Source organism: Vulpes vulpes, chromosome 15 (genome assembly GCF_048418805.1).
Source record: "Vulpes vulpes isolate BD-2025 chromosome 15, VulVul3, whole genome shotgun sequence".
NCBI lineage: Eukaryota > Metazoa > Chordata > Mammalia > Carnivora > Canidae > Vulpes > Vulpes vulpes.
The window spans coordinates 113,325,092-113,345,460 of NC_132794.1; the positions used below are offsets into that span (position 1 = coordinate 113,325,092).

The 20,369-nt window shown below is 45.2% G+C and overlaps 1 protein-coding gene across 2 annotated transcripts in view; it reads left to right on the forward strand.

Annotated features, from left to right (window-relative positions):
- Positions 1-20,369, forward strand: part of DOCK1 (dedicator of cytokinesis 1) — a 495,561-nt gene that overhangs the window by 46,825 nt on the left and 428,367 nt on the right. For both annotated transcript variants that reach the window (XM_072740395.1, XM_072740396.1), the window contains exons 2-4: positions 9,051-9,134; positions 16,627-16,667; positions 20,222-20,277. In XM_072740395.1, the coding sequence (XP_072596496.1) occupies positions 9,051-9,134; positions 16,627-16,667; positions 20,222-20,277 (181 nt within the window). The remainder of the gene's footprint in view (positions 1-9,050; positions 9,135-16,626; positions 16,668-20,221; positions 20,278-20,369) is intronic.

The following is a 20,369-nucleotide window of genomic DNA, read 5'->3' on the forward strand; positions in this document are numbered from 1 at the left end:
TTTTGTTGCCTCTGTTTTTGGTGTCATATCCAAGAAATCATGGTGAAATCCAAGGCCATGAAGTTTCTCTCCTGTGTTTTCTTCTAAGAGTTTTATTGTTGTAGCTTTTATGTTTAGGTCTTTCATCTATTTTCATCTTCCCTCCCTCCCTCCCTCCCTCCCATCCATCCATCCATCCATCCATTTTAAAGGTCCTGCTGTTGCCAGGTACTTTTAGCTGCTTGGAAAAATGAAGACTATTGGCAAAAGCAGTGTTCTGATTCAGTATGTTTCAGGGCTCTGGAAAACTCTAACCTTGCCTGAATGATATGCTTCCAAATCGGAGTGGGGGGCCGGGGTGGGGACTGGCTTATGGGCCATAGAAACTAGTAATGGTGTGGCTGCCAGTGTCTTTTTGAAGAAGTAATTTAGGAAACCTAGTCCCCAGTTCCAATACAGACTTTGGATACAGGGCTGGTCTCTGTCCAGAGTGAAATTCAAAGGAAATATATACAATCATGTTCTGGTTCTTTATTCACTAGATATTCTGAATGGGCCTAGCATATCTCTCAAACCCCAGCACGGTTTGAGACCATGCTCTCGGTGCTAGACCAGAGCAGGAGTCCTCTAGCGTCTTGGGAAATACCAAGTGTATATGTTTAGCATGGACTAGACAGCGGATGGATGGCCCTTTAGAATGAAGCCCTGTAGCAGGCAGACAGGCCCCTTGCCCCTGTCTCCTTAAGGATATGGTTTGCATTTCCCCCAGCTCTGAGAAGCACGCCAGTGAACATTTATTTTTCCAACTGAAGGCAAGACAAAGGGAATGAGATCAAAAACAGAGCAATTAATTTTCACAAATTGACTTTTTAAAAGAATTAATTAACTTTTAAATTGCTACTTGAAATCTTGAAGTCATATTTCAAGGAGACCCTGTAGGATAGAAAGAGCTGAGCAGATTTTAGAAGTAATGTGTGGTCAGGCCCATACCTTCGATGCTTTAAGGAGGCTTTGCATCTGAGCCCTGATGGTGAGTTCTCTCATTAGATGCAAAGAGACCCAAAGCAAAAACAGGAAAGCTAACGCTGTGTCTCTTTCTTAGTGATTGAATAAGTTTTGGGCTCCTAAATCTTTCTGTAGAGGGCAGGGTTTTTGCTCTCACTCTATGGCAGACCACACAAGAAGGAATACATGGTGATCTGGTTTAATTCTGTGAATTTTTATTGAGTTGCCTGCAAGGCATGTTATTAACTACTGTGGGAAATCCAGTGATTAATAAATGTTTACTTCCCTCAAGGAAATCTGGTCTGGAGGGAGAGACAGATACTTAGATAAGCATTCCTGCAAGGCCATGGGATGTCAGAGAGCTTCTAGGAAAAAGTTGTGGAACAAGCAATTAATTGAGGTATGCACATACCTTTTTTTGGTCAACAGAGAAAGTCAGAATTCAGGAAGGATCTGGAAAAGGATGGGAAATGAAACACGGATAGACAAGGAGCCTTCAGACGTAGAGGGAGGGAGGAAGGCATTTCCAGAGGCAGAGCAGCTTTCAGAAGGCCGCAGGGGGTGACATGGGATGGGAGGGGGGGAGCTGGAGGAGTGTGAGTGGGGAGATGAGATTGGAAAGGTAAGTTCAAGTCCCATCCCTCAGGCTTTGGATGATGGAGACTTTACCCATTATTCACAAAGCCAAGGGAAACAGTACAGTGTTTTGGAGTAAGATTTCAGGAAGGTAACTGGTGATAGAAGAAATGAGAGCTTATATAAGGAGATCAGCTAAAATGTTATTTTTCATTGTGGGGAGAGGTGGAGAAGGTTTGGGTCAGGCAGTGTGGGGTGATGGAGACAGTCTGGAAGGGACGACATGGGGTCTCAGGGCTGTCATCAATCCCTGCGTCACCTGGAGCAAGTCAGAACTTCTCTGTAGGGTTCTGTGTTTTTATCTGTTAAATTGGTTGATGGATGTAGTAGTTTTTTTCCCTAATGTCAGATTAGTCAAGTTGGCTTTTTGTTTTTCCCTGAATAGGAATTACATTTCCTCAGCTGCTTTTTCTGTACCAATTGGGGTGGTCCTGTGACTGTTCATCCTTCACTCTGTTAATGTGATGAATTACCTTGATCGGTTTTTGGATATTACACCAACCTTGCATTACTGGAATTACCTCAACTTGAGTTCTTCTTTATAAGGAATTAGAAGTCCATTAGCAGAATGCTTTGGACATTGGTGGACCTCAGAAATGCGCAGGCATGTTTGCCTGTCTGGGAACTCCAGGCTGGATGTTGTGATTTGCAGGGGAACTACCAGGAGGGCAATCTGAGGCCCAGGGAGGGCTGTGGTTGACACTGGCCAGGGATTGAGGAAGAGTCTGTGCAGGTGTTGGCACGGAGGTCCTTCATTCAGGCTGGCCTTGGCCCTGTACAGCCCCTCCGGGGGCTGCTCAGACATAGCAGACTCCAAGCTGCTATAAGCTCTGATGAAAGAAATAGAAAAATTCTATTTCCCCCTCATAGGACTGTTGTGAGGGTGAAATGAGTCTGAACATGTGAAGCTCCTTGTCTATTGTCTAGCTCATAGAGTATAATCAGTTAATGTCAGCCAGAATCGGCAGCAGCATTGTCACTATCAATACCACTGTCACCACTGTCACCACTGTCATTACCACCACCACCACCACCACCACCACCACCACCACCATTATTGTCATCACCATTGTCTACCATTAGCACCACCACCGCCACCATCACCACCACCACCATCACTGTCACCATGATCACCAATATCACCATGATCACCACTGTCCCCACCAGCATCACCATCGTCATCACCACCATCATCACTGTCATCACAAGCATCACCACCAGCACCGTCGTCACCATCGTCACCACCATTGCCATGATCATAATCATGATCCAAGGTATCCCAGTGTTGTACCATCATCATCAGCAGCAGCAGCAGCAGCTTCATCCATAGCATCATTGCTGTTAGCATTAGGAATGATATGGGTGTAGGTGGAAGCCTTCTCTCATTTATGAGCCACATTTCCTTCCTTATATCCCCAAGCAGCCATTTTTAGGGTGATTAGGAGATTGAGCAGAGGTGATGACTTTGCCTTTTCGTGTCTCTCTGATCCATTCAAACTAAGTGAGGCACAGACCAGCGTATTAATTTTTAATTTTGGGAAAAAAGACCCATATGGTTACTCACTCTGGGCTGCTGCTGACTCTTCCAGAAAAAGAAAAAACCCCGCCATTCTGGGGAAGAACCTTCATGCTGGGTTCATCTCTGCATCTTTCTCATTTCACATGAGCAGCATAGCAAGCCGCTGCACTGGGCTCCACAGTCCAGGACTGAGAAATTCTGCTGAACGTGCGCGTATACCCAGTGACAGCCGGCTTTAGCCAGGCTATTAAAAAAGGCAAATGGGTTTGAGGAGGAGGAATATATTAAGCACACGGCCCACCAGCCAGATGAGGGTGGATGCAAAGATATGAGTGGACACAGGATGACCACATTCTCTTGTGGAATCTTTCCCAGATCTTAACAGATCCGAAAAATAAGACAAATGGGCAACTTGTAAAGAGGTTGCCTTTGTGCTTCTATCAAGTAAAGACATTTTAAAACCCAGATGTCATCCGTCATTGTCATACTAATAAAGGAGAAGAAGTTTCTCCTCTTTCTCAGCCTGCTCAACCCCTCAAAGAGGGACCACTTTAAAGGTCAAAGAACCAGAATTCGGAATAGTCTCTTGTCTTGAATACTTCTGGGTTTAAGAAAAATTCATTGCATTGTATTCATTTTTCCATCACCCAAGAATTGGGGAACCTTAGCATCGGGCTGGTCAGGTTCAGATGCTTGCAGTTGGGACCTCTGCCCCAGCTGCCTATGGCAGTGAATAAATTAGCCACAAAACACTCCTTTTACATTGTCCTGCGCATACCTCCCTCTGTGTTTCGCATGGCTGCTGTAACCAATTACCACACACCCAGGAGCTTAAAACAATATGTATTTATGATATTGCAGCTCTGGAGGTCAGAAGTCCTAAAATCAAGGTGTGGGCTATGTTTCTTCTGGAGGGTCCTGGGGGATTCCACTTCCTTGCCTTTCCTGGCTGCCAGGGGTCACCTGTGTTCTGGGGGGTTTGTGGCTCCTTCCTTGACCACTGTAACCTTTGCTGCATCGTATCTTCTGACTCAGGCTCTCCTGCCTCCTTCACACGGACCCCTCTGATTGTACTGGTCCCACCTGGATAATCCAGGAGTAGCAACCCCACTTGAAATACTTACCCTGGACAATCCTGCATGGGTCCCCTTTGCCAAAATAAGGTAACACCTCACAGGTTCCAGGGATTCAGATGTGGATGTCTTTGGGGGGGGGGGCATCATTCTATCTACCACACTTCCCCCTCCCTCCCACTCCTTTGGCCAATAATCTTATGTAGTAAAGTCTTTCAGTTTGCCTTTGAAAGGTTTTTAAGGCTGTGATAGTAAGAGCAAAGGGCCAAAGGCTGCGCAGCCACTATGGTGGTCTTAGCTCTGCTGTGTCTTTTGGGGCCCCAGGCATGAACCTTCCCTTTCATCTATAAAATCGGGTCTTTAAGGCTCATTTCATAGTTAAATTTGAAGTTCCTCTTCCCACAACTGGTTTTGTCTGCCTTTTTCAGAGAGGAAGAGGGCAGGTACTTAGAGATTTTTATGTATGTGCCTTACAAATTCACATGAGCCTGGATGTGTTTATAGTGGACATGTTCATTTTGCTTTATTTTTATTATTTTTGATGTGTTTATTTTTTGCACATCTCTAACAGAATAGGCATGCTGGCAGGGATGCTGTTAAGAACTGCGAGAAACGCATTTATGACTCCTAAAGGCTTAGGAATATAGTTATGCTGAACCAGGAAAGGCTGGCATATGCTCCGAGCTTCCTTTACCTAATGCAGTTATTTCTCATTAAACTTCACCATAAAATGCTAAATAAACTTAATAACTACTAATAGCCATTTATGTCAGTTGAGGACATTTAAATTTTATGAATTTTGGTGGAAATAGAGGAAAATACCTATGAAAATAGAATTTTCTACATGCATGTTTTTTGATTTTCCTTATCGTGTGTTTATCTCCTCGCTTTGGCTTTTTAAAAAGGATTCTGATAGTGTTAGAAGTCTTTATTGCAGTAACAGCAAAATGCTCCCAACCACAATTAGAGTCTTTATCATATACTAAGTGTTCACTGCAGGACACCCAGTGTCCCAATCACCAGATCTGCCAGTGGCCTCATTGTCTTTAAGACACAAAATGCACATGGTCATGCAAGGTGTAGATATCAAGAGCCTTATTTCATGGGGAAAGGTGAATATGGAGAGGATAGGTAATTTGCTGGAGGTCCCTCGGATCTTCAGGCGTAGAAACGTTACCTGTGTATTTTGTCTGCCGGGTGGACATGGGAACCAGGGAAGGTACCTAGGCCTGCACTGCCTTCCCATACGTGAGCTACCCATGCTCAGGTATGGGGCAGACTGCAGCAGGTGTGCTGTGGTGGAGACGTTTGGAGAAGGGGTTGAGAAACATAGTGAGCCTGGCTTTCTGAACAGGTGCACCTGGTTGGAAGACCGTTCGATGGTGGTGGTGGGGTAAGTTGGCCCATACAGGTGTGGGACAGGCTGGTTACTGTCGTTCAGGGAGAAGAAGCAGGGACAGGGACGCTCCTAAGGCCCATACTGTGTGGTTGGTGGAAGGCACACCATGCTTGCTGGAGGAGTTTGCACATGCTATGATCAAGGAGAATTTTAGAGATGGACACAGTGAGAATGACTTCATCTGGTAGGGTGTTCAAGATGGATGGATGAGACGATCAGACTTTTGAAGATGAGTTTTACATTTGGTCTGCTTTCTTTTTAAGTAAGATCCATTGGAAAGGAGGAGCATCACTATATCACTGTATTTTTCTTTCGTTTTTTGTTTTTTTTTGTTTTAATGACTGGAAGTTTCTACCTCTTAGTTGTACCTGTTTCTTCTCTTTCTTTCTTTTTCTTTTTTAAAGATTTCATTTATTCATTCATCAGAGGCACAGAGAGAGAGGCAGGGACATAGGCAGAGAGAGAAGTAGGCTCCCTGCGGGGAGCCCGATGTGGGACTCAATCCCAGGACCCCGGGATCATGACCTGAGCCATAGGCAGACGCTCAACCACTGAGCCACCCAGGTGCCCATTACTTGTACCTGTTTCAACCATCCTGCATCCAGCTCCTCTCTGGCAACCTCTGTATTTATGTGTCTGTTTTCTAGTTTCTTTGTTCATTTGTTTCTTCTTTTAGATTCAACATATAAGTGAAATCTTGTGGTATTTGTCTTTGTCTGGCTTATTTCACTTAGCACAATAACCTTTAGGTCCATCCGTGTTGTTGCAAATGGAAGGGATCTCATTCTTTTTTATGGATGAGCAATATTCCATTGTGTATATATAGCGCATCTTCTTTATCCATTCATGTATTGATGAAAACTTGGGCTGCTTCCGTATCTTGGCTATTGTAAATAATGCTGTTTATTTTTCCAATAAACACAGAGGTGCATATATTCTTTTGAATTAGTGCTTTCATTTTCTTTGGGTAATACCCAGTAGTGGAATTGCTGGATCATATGATTTTTTTTTTAAGATTCTATTTATTTATTCATGAGAGACATAGAAAGCGAGGCAGAGACACAGGCAGAGGGGGAAGCAGGCTCCTCACAAGGAGCCTGATGAGGGATTCGGTCCCAGGACCTCGGGATCATGCCTTGAGCCAAAGGCAGATGCTCGACCACTGAGCCATCTAGCCGCCCCATGATGTTTATATTTTAAGTTTTTTGAGGACCCTCCATACTATTTTCCACAGTGGATGCAATTTACATTACCACCAACACTGCACAAAAGTTCCTTTTCCTCTACATCTTCCCAGCATGTGTTACATCTTGTCTCTTTGATTCTAGCTGTTCTGATTGGTATAAGGTGATATTTTATTGTGGTTCTGATTTGCATTTCCCTGATGATGAGGGTTGTTCAGCATCTTTTCATGTATTCGTTGGGCATCTGTATGTCCTCTTTGGAAAAGAAATATCTATAAGTTCTCTGCCCATTTTTTCTTTGGATTTTTTTTTTTTTGTATTGAGATATATAACTTTATAGTATATTTTGGATACTATCTTCTTAACCAGATGTGTCATTGGCAAATATCTTCTCCTATTCAGTAGTTTGTCTTTCTGTTTTGTTGATAATTTCCTTCCCCGTGCAGAAGTTTTTTTTTTTAGTCTCAGTAGTTGATTTTTGCTTTTGTTTCTCATGCCTCAAGAGACATATCTAGAAATGTGTTTTTATGGCCGATGTCAGAGAAATTACTGCCTGTTCTCTCTTCCGGGAGTTTTATGGTTTTAAGTTTCACATGTAGGTCCTTTATCTATTTGAGTTTATTTTTGTCTGAGGTTCCAGAAAGTGGTCCAGTTTTCCCAGCACCATTTGTTGAAAAGACTGTTTTTTCTCCCGTTGCATATTCTTTCCTTCTTTGTTGTTGGCTAATTGACCATATAAGTAAGCATGGATTTATTTCTAGGCTCTCCATACTTTTCCACTGACCTATGTGTCTGTGTGCCAGCACCATACTGGTTTGATGACTACAGCTTTGTTCTTCTTTCTCAAGTATTTTCTTTCTTTCTTTTTTTTTTTTTTTAAGAGAGTAGACTACTTGAGTATTTTAGCATCTTAAACACTTCCTAATGTCCTTTTTCCACTGTGATAGTTACCTTTATCTCATCAGGCTTGAACAAAAGTGTGGTCTCCATTTAATGGTATTACTTTTTTAGGTGCTTATCTGAAAGGAATAGGAACTGCTTTACGTCAGGATACGCATTGGGGATTTCAGAGATTTGTTGAGTTATTGCCAGCTTAAAGAATTTCTTACAATGTTGGACATATTTTTGCCTATTTGATTGTTATGTAAGCTTTTTGGCTTAGTATCGGCATTGGTTATATGATTATTTTATTTTTCTTTTAAAATTTATTTATTTACTTATTTGTTATATGATAATTTAAAAAATCAGGTTGGTTTCTAAAGTTATTCAGCCCATGTGTAATTGATTCATAGTTAGAAAGTATTTCATGAAATGGATTTTTCTTTTAAGATTTTATTTATTTATTCGTGAGAGACACACAGAGAGAGGCAGAGACACAGGCAGAGGGAGAAGCAGGCTCCCTGCGGGGCGCCCGATGCAGGACTTGATCCTAGGACTCTGGGATCACTCCCTGAGCCAAAGGGAGATGCTCAACCACTGCGCCACCCCGGTACCCCTCAGGAAGTGTATTAATGGAAAATACAGTGTATGAAGTGATAATTAAAATGTTAACAGTATCACTTTTCTTTCTATTATAAACATTATTCAGCTATAAAAAGGAACAAAGTTCTGATACATGGTACAGCATGCCCAAACCTTTAAGTATTAGGTTAAGGAAACCAGATAGGAAAAAGGACACTATAGTTTGATGGTGTTTCTATGAAGCAGGTAGAGCAGACCTGTTCCTAGGGACACAAAATGGATAGAGGTCGTCCTCGGGCTGCGGGGAAGGGACGGGGGTCTTTGCTCCATGGGCGTGGAGTTGCTCTTTGGAGGGATGAAGAAGGTGTGGAAGGTGATAGTGGTGATGGTTGTACAACGTTCTCAATGCTGCTGCCGCCGCGCTGGACACTTAAAGCTGCTTAAAACGGCAGATTTCCCATCATCTCTATTGACCATGTCAGTGTGGGTTTATTTTCAGGCTCTGCACCGTGTTCTCTTGGTCTGTGTCCGTTTCTGTGCCACCACCACACTGTGTTGATCCACTAGAGTGCTTCAGGGCCACACTTAAAAAACAAATCACAGTTGCATGGTGTTCCGAACTTCTTCTACTTGAAGAAATATTTGTGTCTTGAAAGAAAAGGCTACTATAGGTTATCAGAGAGGCTGATCTAGGCAGAGTGAATGTGTTTTAGGATGAAAAACAAGCAGACACAAGCCAGCAAAGTCACTTCGACCTCTACTAATGTCTTCTTACCTCTGTTTCTCCTTCGCAGCATTTTATAACTACGATGCCAGGGGAGCGGATGAGCTTTCTTTGCAAATAGGAGACACTGTGCACATCTTGGAAACATATGAAGGTGCGTATACCTTTGGTGTCTTTTCTCTTACCATTTTGGGCAGTTAGCACGTTTTCAGGTGTTTCAGAAATAGGTGTCCTCGTGACTCTTGTGCCTATGATCCATCTTCCTGTGTGAGGGATGCCATTTCTGGGGAGGGCTGTGGCGAGGTCTCTTCATTGTTCGAATAATATACTCAATTAAGATGAAATTAAAGCTAAAAATTCTAATTTTTCACCTCTAAAGTTTTCTGTGGAAATAGCTGTTTTCATTAAAAAACAACAACACTTTGGTTCCTTTGTTGCAAATGTATGTGAATCTTGATTGTAACTGACCACTTGGAAAACTATGAAAAAAATACATTTAAGACATTTTCGTGTTTAAGTTACTGTTTTGATGTGTTTAATGCGGGTGGTGAGACTTCTTACATTCTCACTTAGATTTGTTAACAGAGGAACCAAAACTGTTTCTTTTTTTCTTTGACCCCATTTTCTTAGGGGTGAACAGGCATTGTGACAACTGTGTGGGATGTGGGCCAGTGAAGCAATCATTGTCCAATAGGTTAGAAATCTAGTAAGTACACTATTGTGATGGTAGTTTCTCAGTGTCTTTGGATTTTCACACAATTTTTTTTTAAGGCTTTATTTGAGAAGGAGAGAGAGAGCGAGAGAGCGTGCATGAGACTGGGGTGGGGGCAGAGGGAGAGGGAGAAGCAGACTCTCCGCTGGGCAGGGTATCTGATGCAAGACTCTATCCCAGGACCCTGAGATCATGACCTGAGCCCAAGACAGCTGCTTAATCGACTGAGCCACCCAGGCACTCCATGCAATCAGTTTTTATCTTTAGTGTTTTGGATAGCATTAGAATGGCCCACCCTTCCTTTTTACCCTGTGGTTATTGTGGCACATACAGAAGGGAAGCAATGATGGGCTTGATTTCTGAGACTCCGCGGATCTGGAAGTTTTGTAAAATTGTGTAATTAGCGTTGGTGGCTTTATTTCCTGCTGGAAAGGGTGACTCCCATATAGCAGATGAATGAAAAGAACTGATTAAAATGGATCGTTTCAATAGAAAAATTGCTTTGAGGGTGGTAATTTAGCTAAACCCTTGCAGTAGGAGGTGGGGCTAGGAGAGGAGAGTGCAGCCATCCCACAGTGATTGGCAAACTGGACTTCACACTCAGTCTGCAGAATCCACTTTGCACACGAGTGAAGCGGCCGTGAGCCTCTGTGCACTAGGCAGGCTGCAACTTGCTCCTCTGGTACTCCTCCCAGACACCTCCGGGAAGCACAAACCTATTAAAACACCCATGGCCATGTCCCTTACTTCCCCTTGTGTTGTGTTCAGACTTAGAATTCCAGTCCATTTGCATCTTCAACCCTAAAATCTTCCTACTGGGGAAAAAAAAAATCAGCTTTAGTGGCGTATGCCTGGAAGCAGATGTAACTCTGCGAAAACAGACCCTGTCCTTAAGTGAATGAGTAGTTGTGATGGGTGCCTTCTGCTTGTTTTCAATTTTTATAGCTGACAGTTGGATTGCCTTATCTGCTCTCAGTATATATTGCCAATGTTTGAGAGGAAACAGAGAAATTAAGTAGAGGTTAAGGATCAGACCTCTCATCTCAGACGCTTTACTGATCTGAAGGGAAAAATGCTCTTACATCTTTTTTATGTTTGCCCTCTCTCAGTTGAAGTTGAAATCCTGGTTAATAAACACTGGGCAATGACGTCATTCCCGAATAGATAGCAATTTCCGGTTGGCCTGGGTATGTGGGGACTGCCATCTCTTGTTCTTTGCTTCCTAAGGAGAATGTACTCTTTAAGCAGTGGGATCCTAGGATGAGCCAGTGATCCTTGCATACATTTGACTTAAAAAAAAATTGCATAGCGAGCATCACGGTAGAGGCTTCCTCATTGAGCATTTAGTTTCCGGGCTAGTCAGTCTTCCAGATTCTGATTAAACTATTCCAGTCTTTGTAGAGACCTTCTAACACAAAACAAATTCCTTTTCTTTGACAACTGTCATTTTGGTTTTAATCAGAATCTGATCAGAGAAAGGCTTGTGGGAAAGTAGTTTTGACTTTGGGAAACTTGGTGTCTTTATTCATCAAATAAAAGTGGAATAATTGTTTTCCTGCTCTTTCCTTTTGTTCTATTTTAGTTTCACGGCTCATATTTGAGTTTGGCCTTTTTTTTTTTTTCTTCTCTCCCCTCCTACGTTTTCTCTAAGAAAATGTATTTCTGTTTGTCAAACTTAATTTTCCTTTTCTGTGTGATCCTTTTCAGGATATTACTTGGCTTTCTGCAGAGAATATAAATTCTAGATGATCACTCTTTATAGTAAGGTTCAAAGAACAAATTTACCTTTAAGTTATGGTTAATTTACCTCTCGCAGGCTCATGAAGGCCTGGAGCAGAGGACAAAGAAGAAGCAGCGTCCAGGTCACTGTGGGGGTGGAAGGAGCATGGAGGGGTCACTGAGGGCACGTCCCTGCCATTAAGCAGTGTCCTGGCTCAACCAGACAGGAGAGGTGAGCCAAGATCCTGTGTTTATAAAGTGACTCTTGAGTGGCCGAGGGCATATGCCGATCCTGCCACCTGCTTGTTTCTACACTGGGTGCTAGATGCCATACGTCAGGGAGCTTGCAGACAATGTGCAAAGATTAGGAAGTTACTCTTTTGATTCAGCCACTACACTGGAACTGAAAATATCTGTATTTTTAAAGTGGGGTAATGATGTGTTTTCTTACAAAATGCACCTCACTTATTTTTTTTTAAAGATTTTATTTTTATTTATTTTTTATTTATTCATGAGAGACACACAGAAAGAGGCAGAGACACTGGCAGAGGGAGAAGCAGGCTCCCTCCAGGGAGCCCGAAGTGGGACTTGATCCCAGGACCTCAGGATCACTCCCTAAGCCAAATGGAGATGCTCAACCACTGAGCCACCCAGGTGCCCCGTACCTCACTTCCTTTTTGTGTCTCAGCATCTGTTAACTGAAGGTCTTGTGAGATAGTGTGAGTTTCCTGGGGCATCTATAACAAAGGACCACACTGGGCAGCCTCAACGGAGAGACGTAGTCTCTCTGGGTTCTAGAAGCCGGTTATCTGCAATCATGGCATCTGCAGGGTTGCTTCTCCTTTTTGTTTTTTTTTTAAAGATTTTATTTATTTATTCATGACAGACAGAGATAGAGAGAGAGAGAGGCAGAGACATAGGCAGAGGGAGAAGCAGGCTCCATGCAGGGAGCCCGATGTGGGACTCGATCCTGGGACTCCAGGATCATACCCCAGGCAGAAGGCGGCGCTAAACTGCTGGGCCACCGGGGCTGCCCAAGGTTGCTTCTCCTGAAGGGCTTTGAGGGAGGTGCTGTTCCTTACGTCTCCGCAGCTTCTGGCAGCTTGCCAACAGTCTCTGGTGGATTTTATTTTATTTTATTTTATTTTATTTTATTTTATTTTATTTTATTTTATTTTATTTTATTTTATTATTTTATTTATTTTATTATTTTATTTTATTTTATTTTATTTTATTTTATTTTATTTTATTTTATTTTATTTTATTATAATCTTATTTTATTTTTTCTGGTGGTATTTAGATTGTAGATACAACACTCTCATTTCTGTGGCAGTCTCCCTGTGTCTCTGCTTTCCCTGTGTACGTGGACACTGGTCATTTTGGTTTGTGGCCTGCTGTAATGAATTCATTTTAACCTGATCGTCTGCAGAGACCTTATTTCCAAATAAGTTCATGTTTGCAGATACAGTGAGGACGTCGACATCTATTTTGAGGGACACAGTTTAACCCATGACAGATTGAAAGAGGCAGTCAAATTGATAAGGTTCACATTTCTTTGAGGACCTGTGAGCCCTCCAGCCGGCCTCCACTCAGCAAGCATCCCTTGCGACTGGTCGCAGCCGACTGGCCACCTGGCCCTGGCCCAATGGAAGGGCCCCGTAGCTGTGGTTACTGTCTACCTGAGGGTGGTTATGTTGCTCTCAGAGCCTCCAGCTGTGGGGCTGGGTCTGCCCCTCTGGTGCCTGCAAAATGTTACAAGCAGGACACCTGTTGGTTCTTTCTCCAGAATGCCCACCGTGCACGTGGATGCTGTCTTTCAGGACAGGATTTGGTCGCCTCTGGAGTTTGGCTCTCTTGCCGTTCAGTACTTAGGGCACAGGACACCGTACACCTGACACAAATGAACGTCCTGTCCATCTTCAGGCAGCTACTTGTGAACTGGGCAGATCCCAGGACCCGGTGATGTGGTCCTCGCCTGTCCATCCTTGCAGAAAGTCCAGCTGCTTCCTCGTGCTTGTCCAGGCTTTGCTGCCTGGTTTCTCAGGGCGCAGTGAATGCACCTGTCCACACGCTGCTGTGCCTGGCGTGACTCCTCCCTCCTCCATCTGACTGACCACAAGTCCTCCTTGAAGACCCAGTCCAAGCTCACCTGTCTGGGTGACAGCTCCTTGCTGCCTGCCTCCGGCCTCCCTCGCTCAGCCTGGTCTGTCCCCTCCTGGCACCACCCCTGGACATGGATGTGCGTGTGTTCCTCCTCTTGTTCTGCTGAGAATGCTGTATGGGGCTCGCTGACTTGGTTTCCATTTTCCTGTGCTGGATTCTGTGCCCCCTGAGTTTCAGGGCTGTGTCTTGCCCATCCTTACCTGTCTCTGAGGTGCGGGACTCTTGCTGGGAGCATGCCAGTTAACTCCATAGAGACCACCTGTGAGCCCTTCCTGGGAGAAGAAGTTACTGGCCCAGTACTGCTACTGACTGACCGTGGACCCTCCTGGTCCTAGCCTCACCCCCTCTTGCTCATTCCCCTTAGAGCAGCCTGGTCTGTGTTCTCTTAGATCCCCTCCCTCCCCTGTGAGAGACCAGGGCAGGGATGTCCTCTCTCCTTCATGCTGACATCTCTGCCCTGCAACGTGGTTTGGCCCCTGCTTGTCTTAGGGGGTCACGGAGGGCAGAGACTGGGTCCCATCTCTTTCTCTAGTTTGCTCTGTCCAGTGCAGTCTCTGGCACACAGTGTGTGGGCTCAGTTGGTTGAAGGAAGAATGTAATGCAAATAATCTTGGGGAGGAACAGGATAGGTTTTCATTTTGCCTAGGAAGGCAATTAAAAAAGAAACTCCCTCTATTATTATAACATTAAAAAACCAAAAGGACTTCCTACCTTTTATTCCCGTGGCTCATCTCTCTCTCCTCCCTCTTCCCACAGAAAACCGTTTAACTTGTGTTTTAAGTGGATTTTTTTGTTTGCCTGTGTTGTACTGTGTGGCATGCCTGTGTACTTTTCATGCATATAGATGTGGGTGTAGCTCTCTGTGTGTTTGTTACTTTGTTATTCCGAGCTATATTCTAAGATGCACCCCTGTGTATTTTTAGTATATGTTTAGGTCACAGCTCCCACTGCTGTGTGTGCGCCCCCTGTGTTTTACCCACAGCCTTCTCGGTTCTGGGCACTCGGATCTCCTCCACTTGCAACCCTCTGTGTCCTGCTGCCGCGAGCCTTGTGCATCCATCCCGCCGTGCACGGATGGGTGTGCGCATGTCTTCCCCAGGGATGCATTCCCAGGTTGGGGGTGCTGGTTGCAAGCTGTGTGGCCTAGGTAGGGATGGCTGCTGCCTTTCTTTTTTTTTTTTTTTTTAAATATTTTTTTTTATTGGGCACCTGGGTGGCTCAGGCTGCTGCCTTTCGGTTGCTGTTGGCTCCACTCTCCCCCAGCGCCCAGGGCTGTGCCTATATCCTACATCATTACCATTTTTACCAGTAAAATTTGTGCAGTTAAATTGTGTTTGATTATTATTAGGTTGGAGCCGTCTCTTCATACGTGGTAAGCCCTTGGACACCTTTTGTACACTGTTGATAAGTATGACTCTTTTTTACTTGGCTTCTGTCTTTTTCTTGTCTCTGTGCAGTCTTTCCGTATACGTTCTAGAACATCCATCCCTTGTCAGTTTCAGAAAAGAAAGGGCATGATCATAATGAAGATGTGGGAAGGCTATAATGACGGGATGGAAGACCGTCCTTAAAACTGAGTAACTATAGCATTGGTTTGGCTCTAGATGTGGGCTGGTGACTGCATCGGCTTCCCCTTTCTCTGTTGCAATGTCTGTGAACGCCGCCCTAGATGGGCGCAGGTTCTGGGCCGGCACGCAGGAGCCAGCGAGGTTTAGACAGCATGGCTCTCAGAGATCATCTCCACATGTGCAGCAGAGATCTAGACACTTAGCGTCTGCAGGGCTCCCAGTCGATCTCTGAGTCCCATTGTCAAGAAAGCCAAGCGGTCACCATTAGGTCTTTGCAAGGATCCTGGGAATGTCCATCTCCTGTTCTGAATGCTTAGAAAGCATCTGTTAATAATCCCTTGAGGACTTTGCTCATTTCCACTGTGTCACTTTCTGGTCTGTGATCACCCTCTGTGCCCCGGGTTGGTAACATGATTTGCTCTTTAGCGGGGCAATCTTCTGAGCTCACTCAGACATCGCTAGCTTCTGAGCTTTGAGTTTCTGATACTGTGTAAGAGTCTAATATTTGGTTATTCTCTGGGAATTTACCCAACTTGCACTTTTGGGGTGCTCCTGAAATTCTCAGACCGGGTCCTTGTGTTCCTGTAGGCAGAGTTAGAATGTGTCTGAGCTTTGGATTGACTTTCCTGAGCAAGGTGGCCAGGGTGACTTGCGAGTGTAAGGAAGCAGCCAGGACGTCACGCGAGGTGGGGCTATTGGGAGGCTGGTCACTGGCCCTGCACCCCCAGGGCTCCTGCAGGGACAGTTTCTGCCCTCGACTTGACGGGAGGTGCCAAGGGAGCTGCTCTGCCATCAAATGGCCCCTTCCGGTTAGCATTTATATTGTGCTAGCTATTATAGAAAGCCTGGCTTTAGCTTCCTCCCCACATGGAGGCAGTGAGAACTTGAGTCTAGGCCAGATCCCAGGGGCTAGGTGGGTTCATGTTTCTGGGCCTGGTGCTTCCTGTGGAGGGCTGAGTCTTTGCCACAGAAGCTCTCTGTGAGATCACAGGCTGCTCCGGGACACAGCGTCTCTGGGTTGAGGAGGGAGGAAGTTAGCGCTCAATAGATGCTCTGTTGTGGGGCACTTGTTGATGATCTGGGGATGCTGGTATGTGCACTTGGCAGGGACGCCTCTCCTCATCACTTAGAGGGAGAGATAGGGCAGTGTATCCCCAAGGAGCCCGCTCCGGGATGAGTGGTCCCTAGGACGATGTTCCCTCCTGGGACTGTGCTGCTTAACTTCAGATTGACCGCTTCGGGGTCTCCAGCAACCGACAGAGATGAGGGAGCTGGCGGTGTGTTTAAGGCCACTAGCCTGGCAGTTTCGAGACCCATTCTGGAACCTCCCAGTCTATTTCCACGGTGTTAGGGTTACTGATTACTGGTGACAAAGTGATCTCCCTGGATCTGCAAGGCAGTGAATTCTGCAGGACAGGAAGGTATTGTGGGGGCCCTGTGATGTCTCCTCCTTCTCTAACTGTTGCAACTTTGTGTTTGTTTAGGGTGGTACAGAGGTTACACCTTACGAAAAAAGTCTAAGAAGGTAAGTCCTTTTTCTGAACCCCAGTGCCTTTCCATTCATTCACCACACTGTGAAAGGAGATCATTCCCATCCCATTTGTGTCTGCGGGGTTTCCTTATATATCTCCTTCTCTGAACCTAAAACACATGTGGGCTGACATGTGGGCTACTCCGAATTGTTTTTTGTTTGAACAATACATGTACCCAGAAACAGCAGCTTTACTTCCAGGATGGAGCCACTGGGCTGCGGCGCATTGCTGACCTGTCATCACGAATGGTGCAATCTTCTTTTCCTGGTACAACATCAGGTCCTCTTTAAGTGTGGGAGGCGGGAGAGAATGACCTGGTATTATGACTTCAGGAAAAAAAAATACTCATGATTTTCAGTCTTAGTATTATCCTTGATGACAACAGGTTTGCAAAGCTCACGCATGCTGGTTTTCCTCTTGGGTATGACTATCTTCAAACTAAGTCACCTGCAAAAGAAAGGTGCTGCTTTCCAGGGCAGTATGTGTGCGTGCGTGCGTGCATGGTGGTTTGAACTCCTGAAACCAGGACCTGCAATTACACCTCGATCCTTGTGGTGGATACTCCCATATACAGTTCTGTGGTGGCTTCTCCGTTTTTAGCTTCACATGGCCTAATTATGGCCCTTCTGTTTTATTCCATGGTTTTGAAATAATGTCCACTCTAAAGCTGTGATTAAGCTCTGTCCATGTTAACTTACACACTTTAATATCTACTTAGGCTTGACAAGACAGTTCATTTTACTTCTATTTCTTAACATTGCCTCTCATGGTCTCCTTACTGGGCTGGACTCCTCATGTGGTCCTGGGCCTGGAACTTAAGGCTTCCAAAGTCTAAGTGGCTCAAGCATGGGACCTGCCTGCCCTGCTTCCCCCAGAAACCCTGCAGCCAGGCCCTGCTGGGCAAGTCTTTTAGGAAGGGCCCAGGTTGAGCTGCAGGGCAGCCCTCCTCTGGCATAGTGCTGTGGTGTTCTTATAGGAGAGATGCAGTTAGGAGTATTGGTGAGTCAGATCCACACATTGGAGCAAGGACCTCCTACCCTGCCCTGCCAGCCTCAGACTGGGCTTTGGGTCTTCACAGTGACCAAGAGACTTGAGGTTTGAACAAGGTGGATTCGAACCACGTGGTGGTGGGGTAGATTTCTCCAGGGAAAGTTCTATTTTCACACTGATCTCCCCTCCTGTAATGAATATATCCCCCCCCCCGCTTTTTTTTTTTTTTTTTAAGATTTTATTTATTTATTCATGAGAGACACACAGAGAGAGGCAGAGACACAGGCAGAGGGAGAAGCAAGCTCCCAGCAGGGAACCTGATGTGAGACTTGATCCTGGGACCCTGGGATCACAACTTGAGCTGAAGGCAGGTGCTCAACCACTGAGCCACCCAGGTGTCCCAAAGAATGTATTCCTGCAGATGAAACTCTACTTTTATATGAGAAAGCCACAGTTGAGGATTTTATTAAAAAGGGAGGAGGTTCTTGACACTGTCTCCCTCCATAGCCACACAGCATAGCTGGAGCTTCACGTGCTGGGCTCGCCCCAGGCAAACTGTTCACTTTCCGTTGATGCTTATTTGGTATTTGGTACCACCTTCCTCAGCTTGGGATCCTTTCTACCATCGTCATCGTGCCCCCCCCCCCCCCGTGCCTCCCTGAACTGCTGTCCTTCCTGCCCTTCACTGGGGTTCGCCGGCTTTACAACTCATTGGTGCAGTACAGCTGGGTGGGGCTGTATTCATTTCTTCTTCTAAAATCCTCATTGGAAGATGAGGCAGTTGTGAAGCCCTTAAAGATAGTATGATTTTTTTTAAAAGGATTTTTTATTTATGTTTTCATGAGAGACACAGAGAGAGGGAGAGAGAGAGAATGGCAGAGACACAGGCAGAGGGAGAAGCAGCCTCTCTGAAGGAGCCTAATGCGGGACTGGATCCCAGATCCCGGGATCACGATCTCAGCTGAAGGCAGCCACCCAACCACTGAGCCACCCAGTTGTCCCCATAGTATGATTTTTGTAGTGGGCTCTGTCTAGGCAATGCAGAGAAGGGACTTGGCCCCCAGTAATCCAGGCTCCCAACTGTTCTGGAACCGTCCCCTGTATAGCTATTCACACAGATGTCGTTCATCTGGACCAGTTTTAAACTACCCCAGCTGGAGAGATTGCTCATTTCAAGCCTCCACGTGTGTCCTCGCTCTGCCTTCTACTTTTCCTTCCCTGGCTTTGTGCTGCCCCAGAGCAGGTTTACTGAGATGGAGGGGTATCTTTGCTTCTGGACACGGACGAGGCTGGCATATTTGTTTTCTTCCCCCCTCCATCTGAGTGCAGATATTGACATCACATGTGCTGCTCCTGGAGGCATCCTGGGGATTTGGAGGTGTCCGAAACAACTGGGACCTGGTGAAGCTCCCAGCTTTGGGACCCTTTGGCCCCTTTTGTTGCTCACTGACAGTGGCCACTGTCTTTCTGTACAACTGCTGCCATCTCTGTGATAATTCTTCTATATGTGAAATTCAGGCTTTCCTAGTAGGCAGGAGGAACATGAATCAGTGGTACCCATGCCCCTCCTGACATGATTAGTAGTTGTGGTTTCTGGTCCTCCTGTGTAAATCCTTTGGGGCCAGATGCCAGGGAAACGCAATCAGAAGTTCCTGTTCACACAACAGGTGCCTGGAAACCACCAATGCCACTGAGTAGATTTCTGCTGCATGCACTAAATCTCATACAGGAAACTGTCTGGCTGGGTTGTGCTGCCCAGGGTCCCAGCACCTCCTGCCCCACTGCCCGCTTTCAGATGCTCATTTCTGCCTCATGTCACAAAGGGAGCTGTTTTGCTTGCTTAGGAAGCAAGACAGAAAGTCTTGGTAAAGCTGCTAGCACTTTACGGATGGTGTCTGACACTGAACTTGCCCTTGAGAAACTCTGCCTGGCACACCATGCTGCTAGGCCCCAAGTGAGCTGCACTTGGGCAGTGCAGAGCTCTGTGTTAACGGAAGCTGGTGTCTAGGAGTCTTGCGAATTTGGGCAAAATTTGCCCACTTTCTGTGTTTTCTCAGATGGTCCCTCTGTTGGGAGATTGATGAGAAATCTGTGGGTCAGGTAAGTAGTCCTAGATGCATACATGACGATAAATGATGGTGGAAGTCCCACTTTTGATGGCCATTTTAGATTTTTTGAAAGAAAGAATTGTCAAAGACCATCATCAGAGATTGTTTTTAGGCATCTGCTGGTTTTTGATCTGCCCATGTCAAGGGCAGCCCTGGACACAAGGTACGTCCTATGGAGATGATTCAGGAAAAAGCCCTGTGCGCTTCTTTCCTTGCACACAGATTGCTTCTGTTTTCTTCCTTTTGAGAGGTCTGTAGTCTCCATGAAACAAAATCAGGCTGAGTTTATGTTTCCTGTTTTTCCCACTATGTTGTATATGAGACTTTACTGTAAGACTCGCTGAATTAATAGTGGTCTACCCATCCCTATCCACACGTTTTCAGAGTGGTTTTTGATTTTTGGTTGGTATTCAAGTTGATAATAAAACAATTTTTTTTTTCCTCCAAAGGGTATATTTCCTGCTTCATATATTCATCTTAAAGAAGCCATAGTTGAAGGAAAAGGGTGAGTCTGGTCTTAATGTTTAAGTAAAGAAACGTGATGATTGTATTTGGCTTTGCTGATCGTCTGTATAGCAGGGCCTGTCAGGGTTGGAT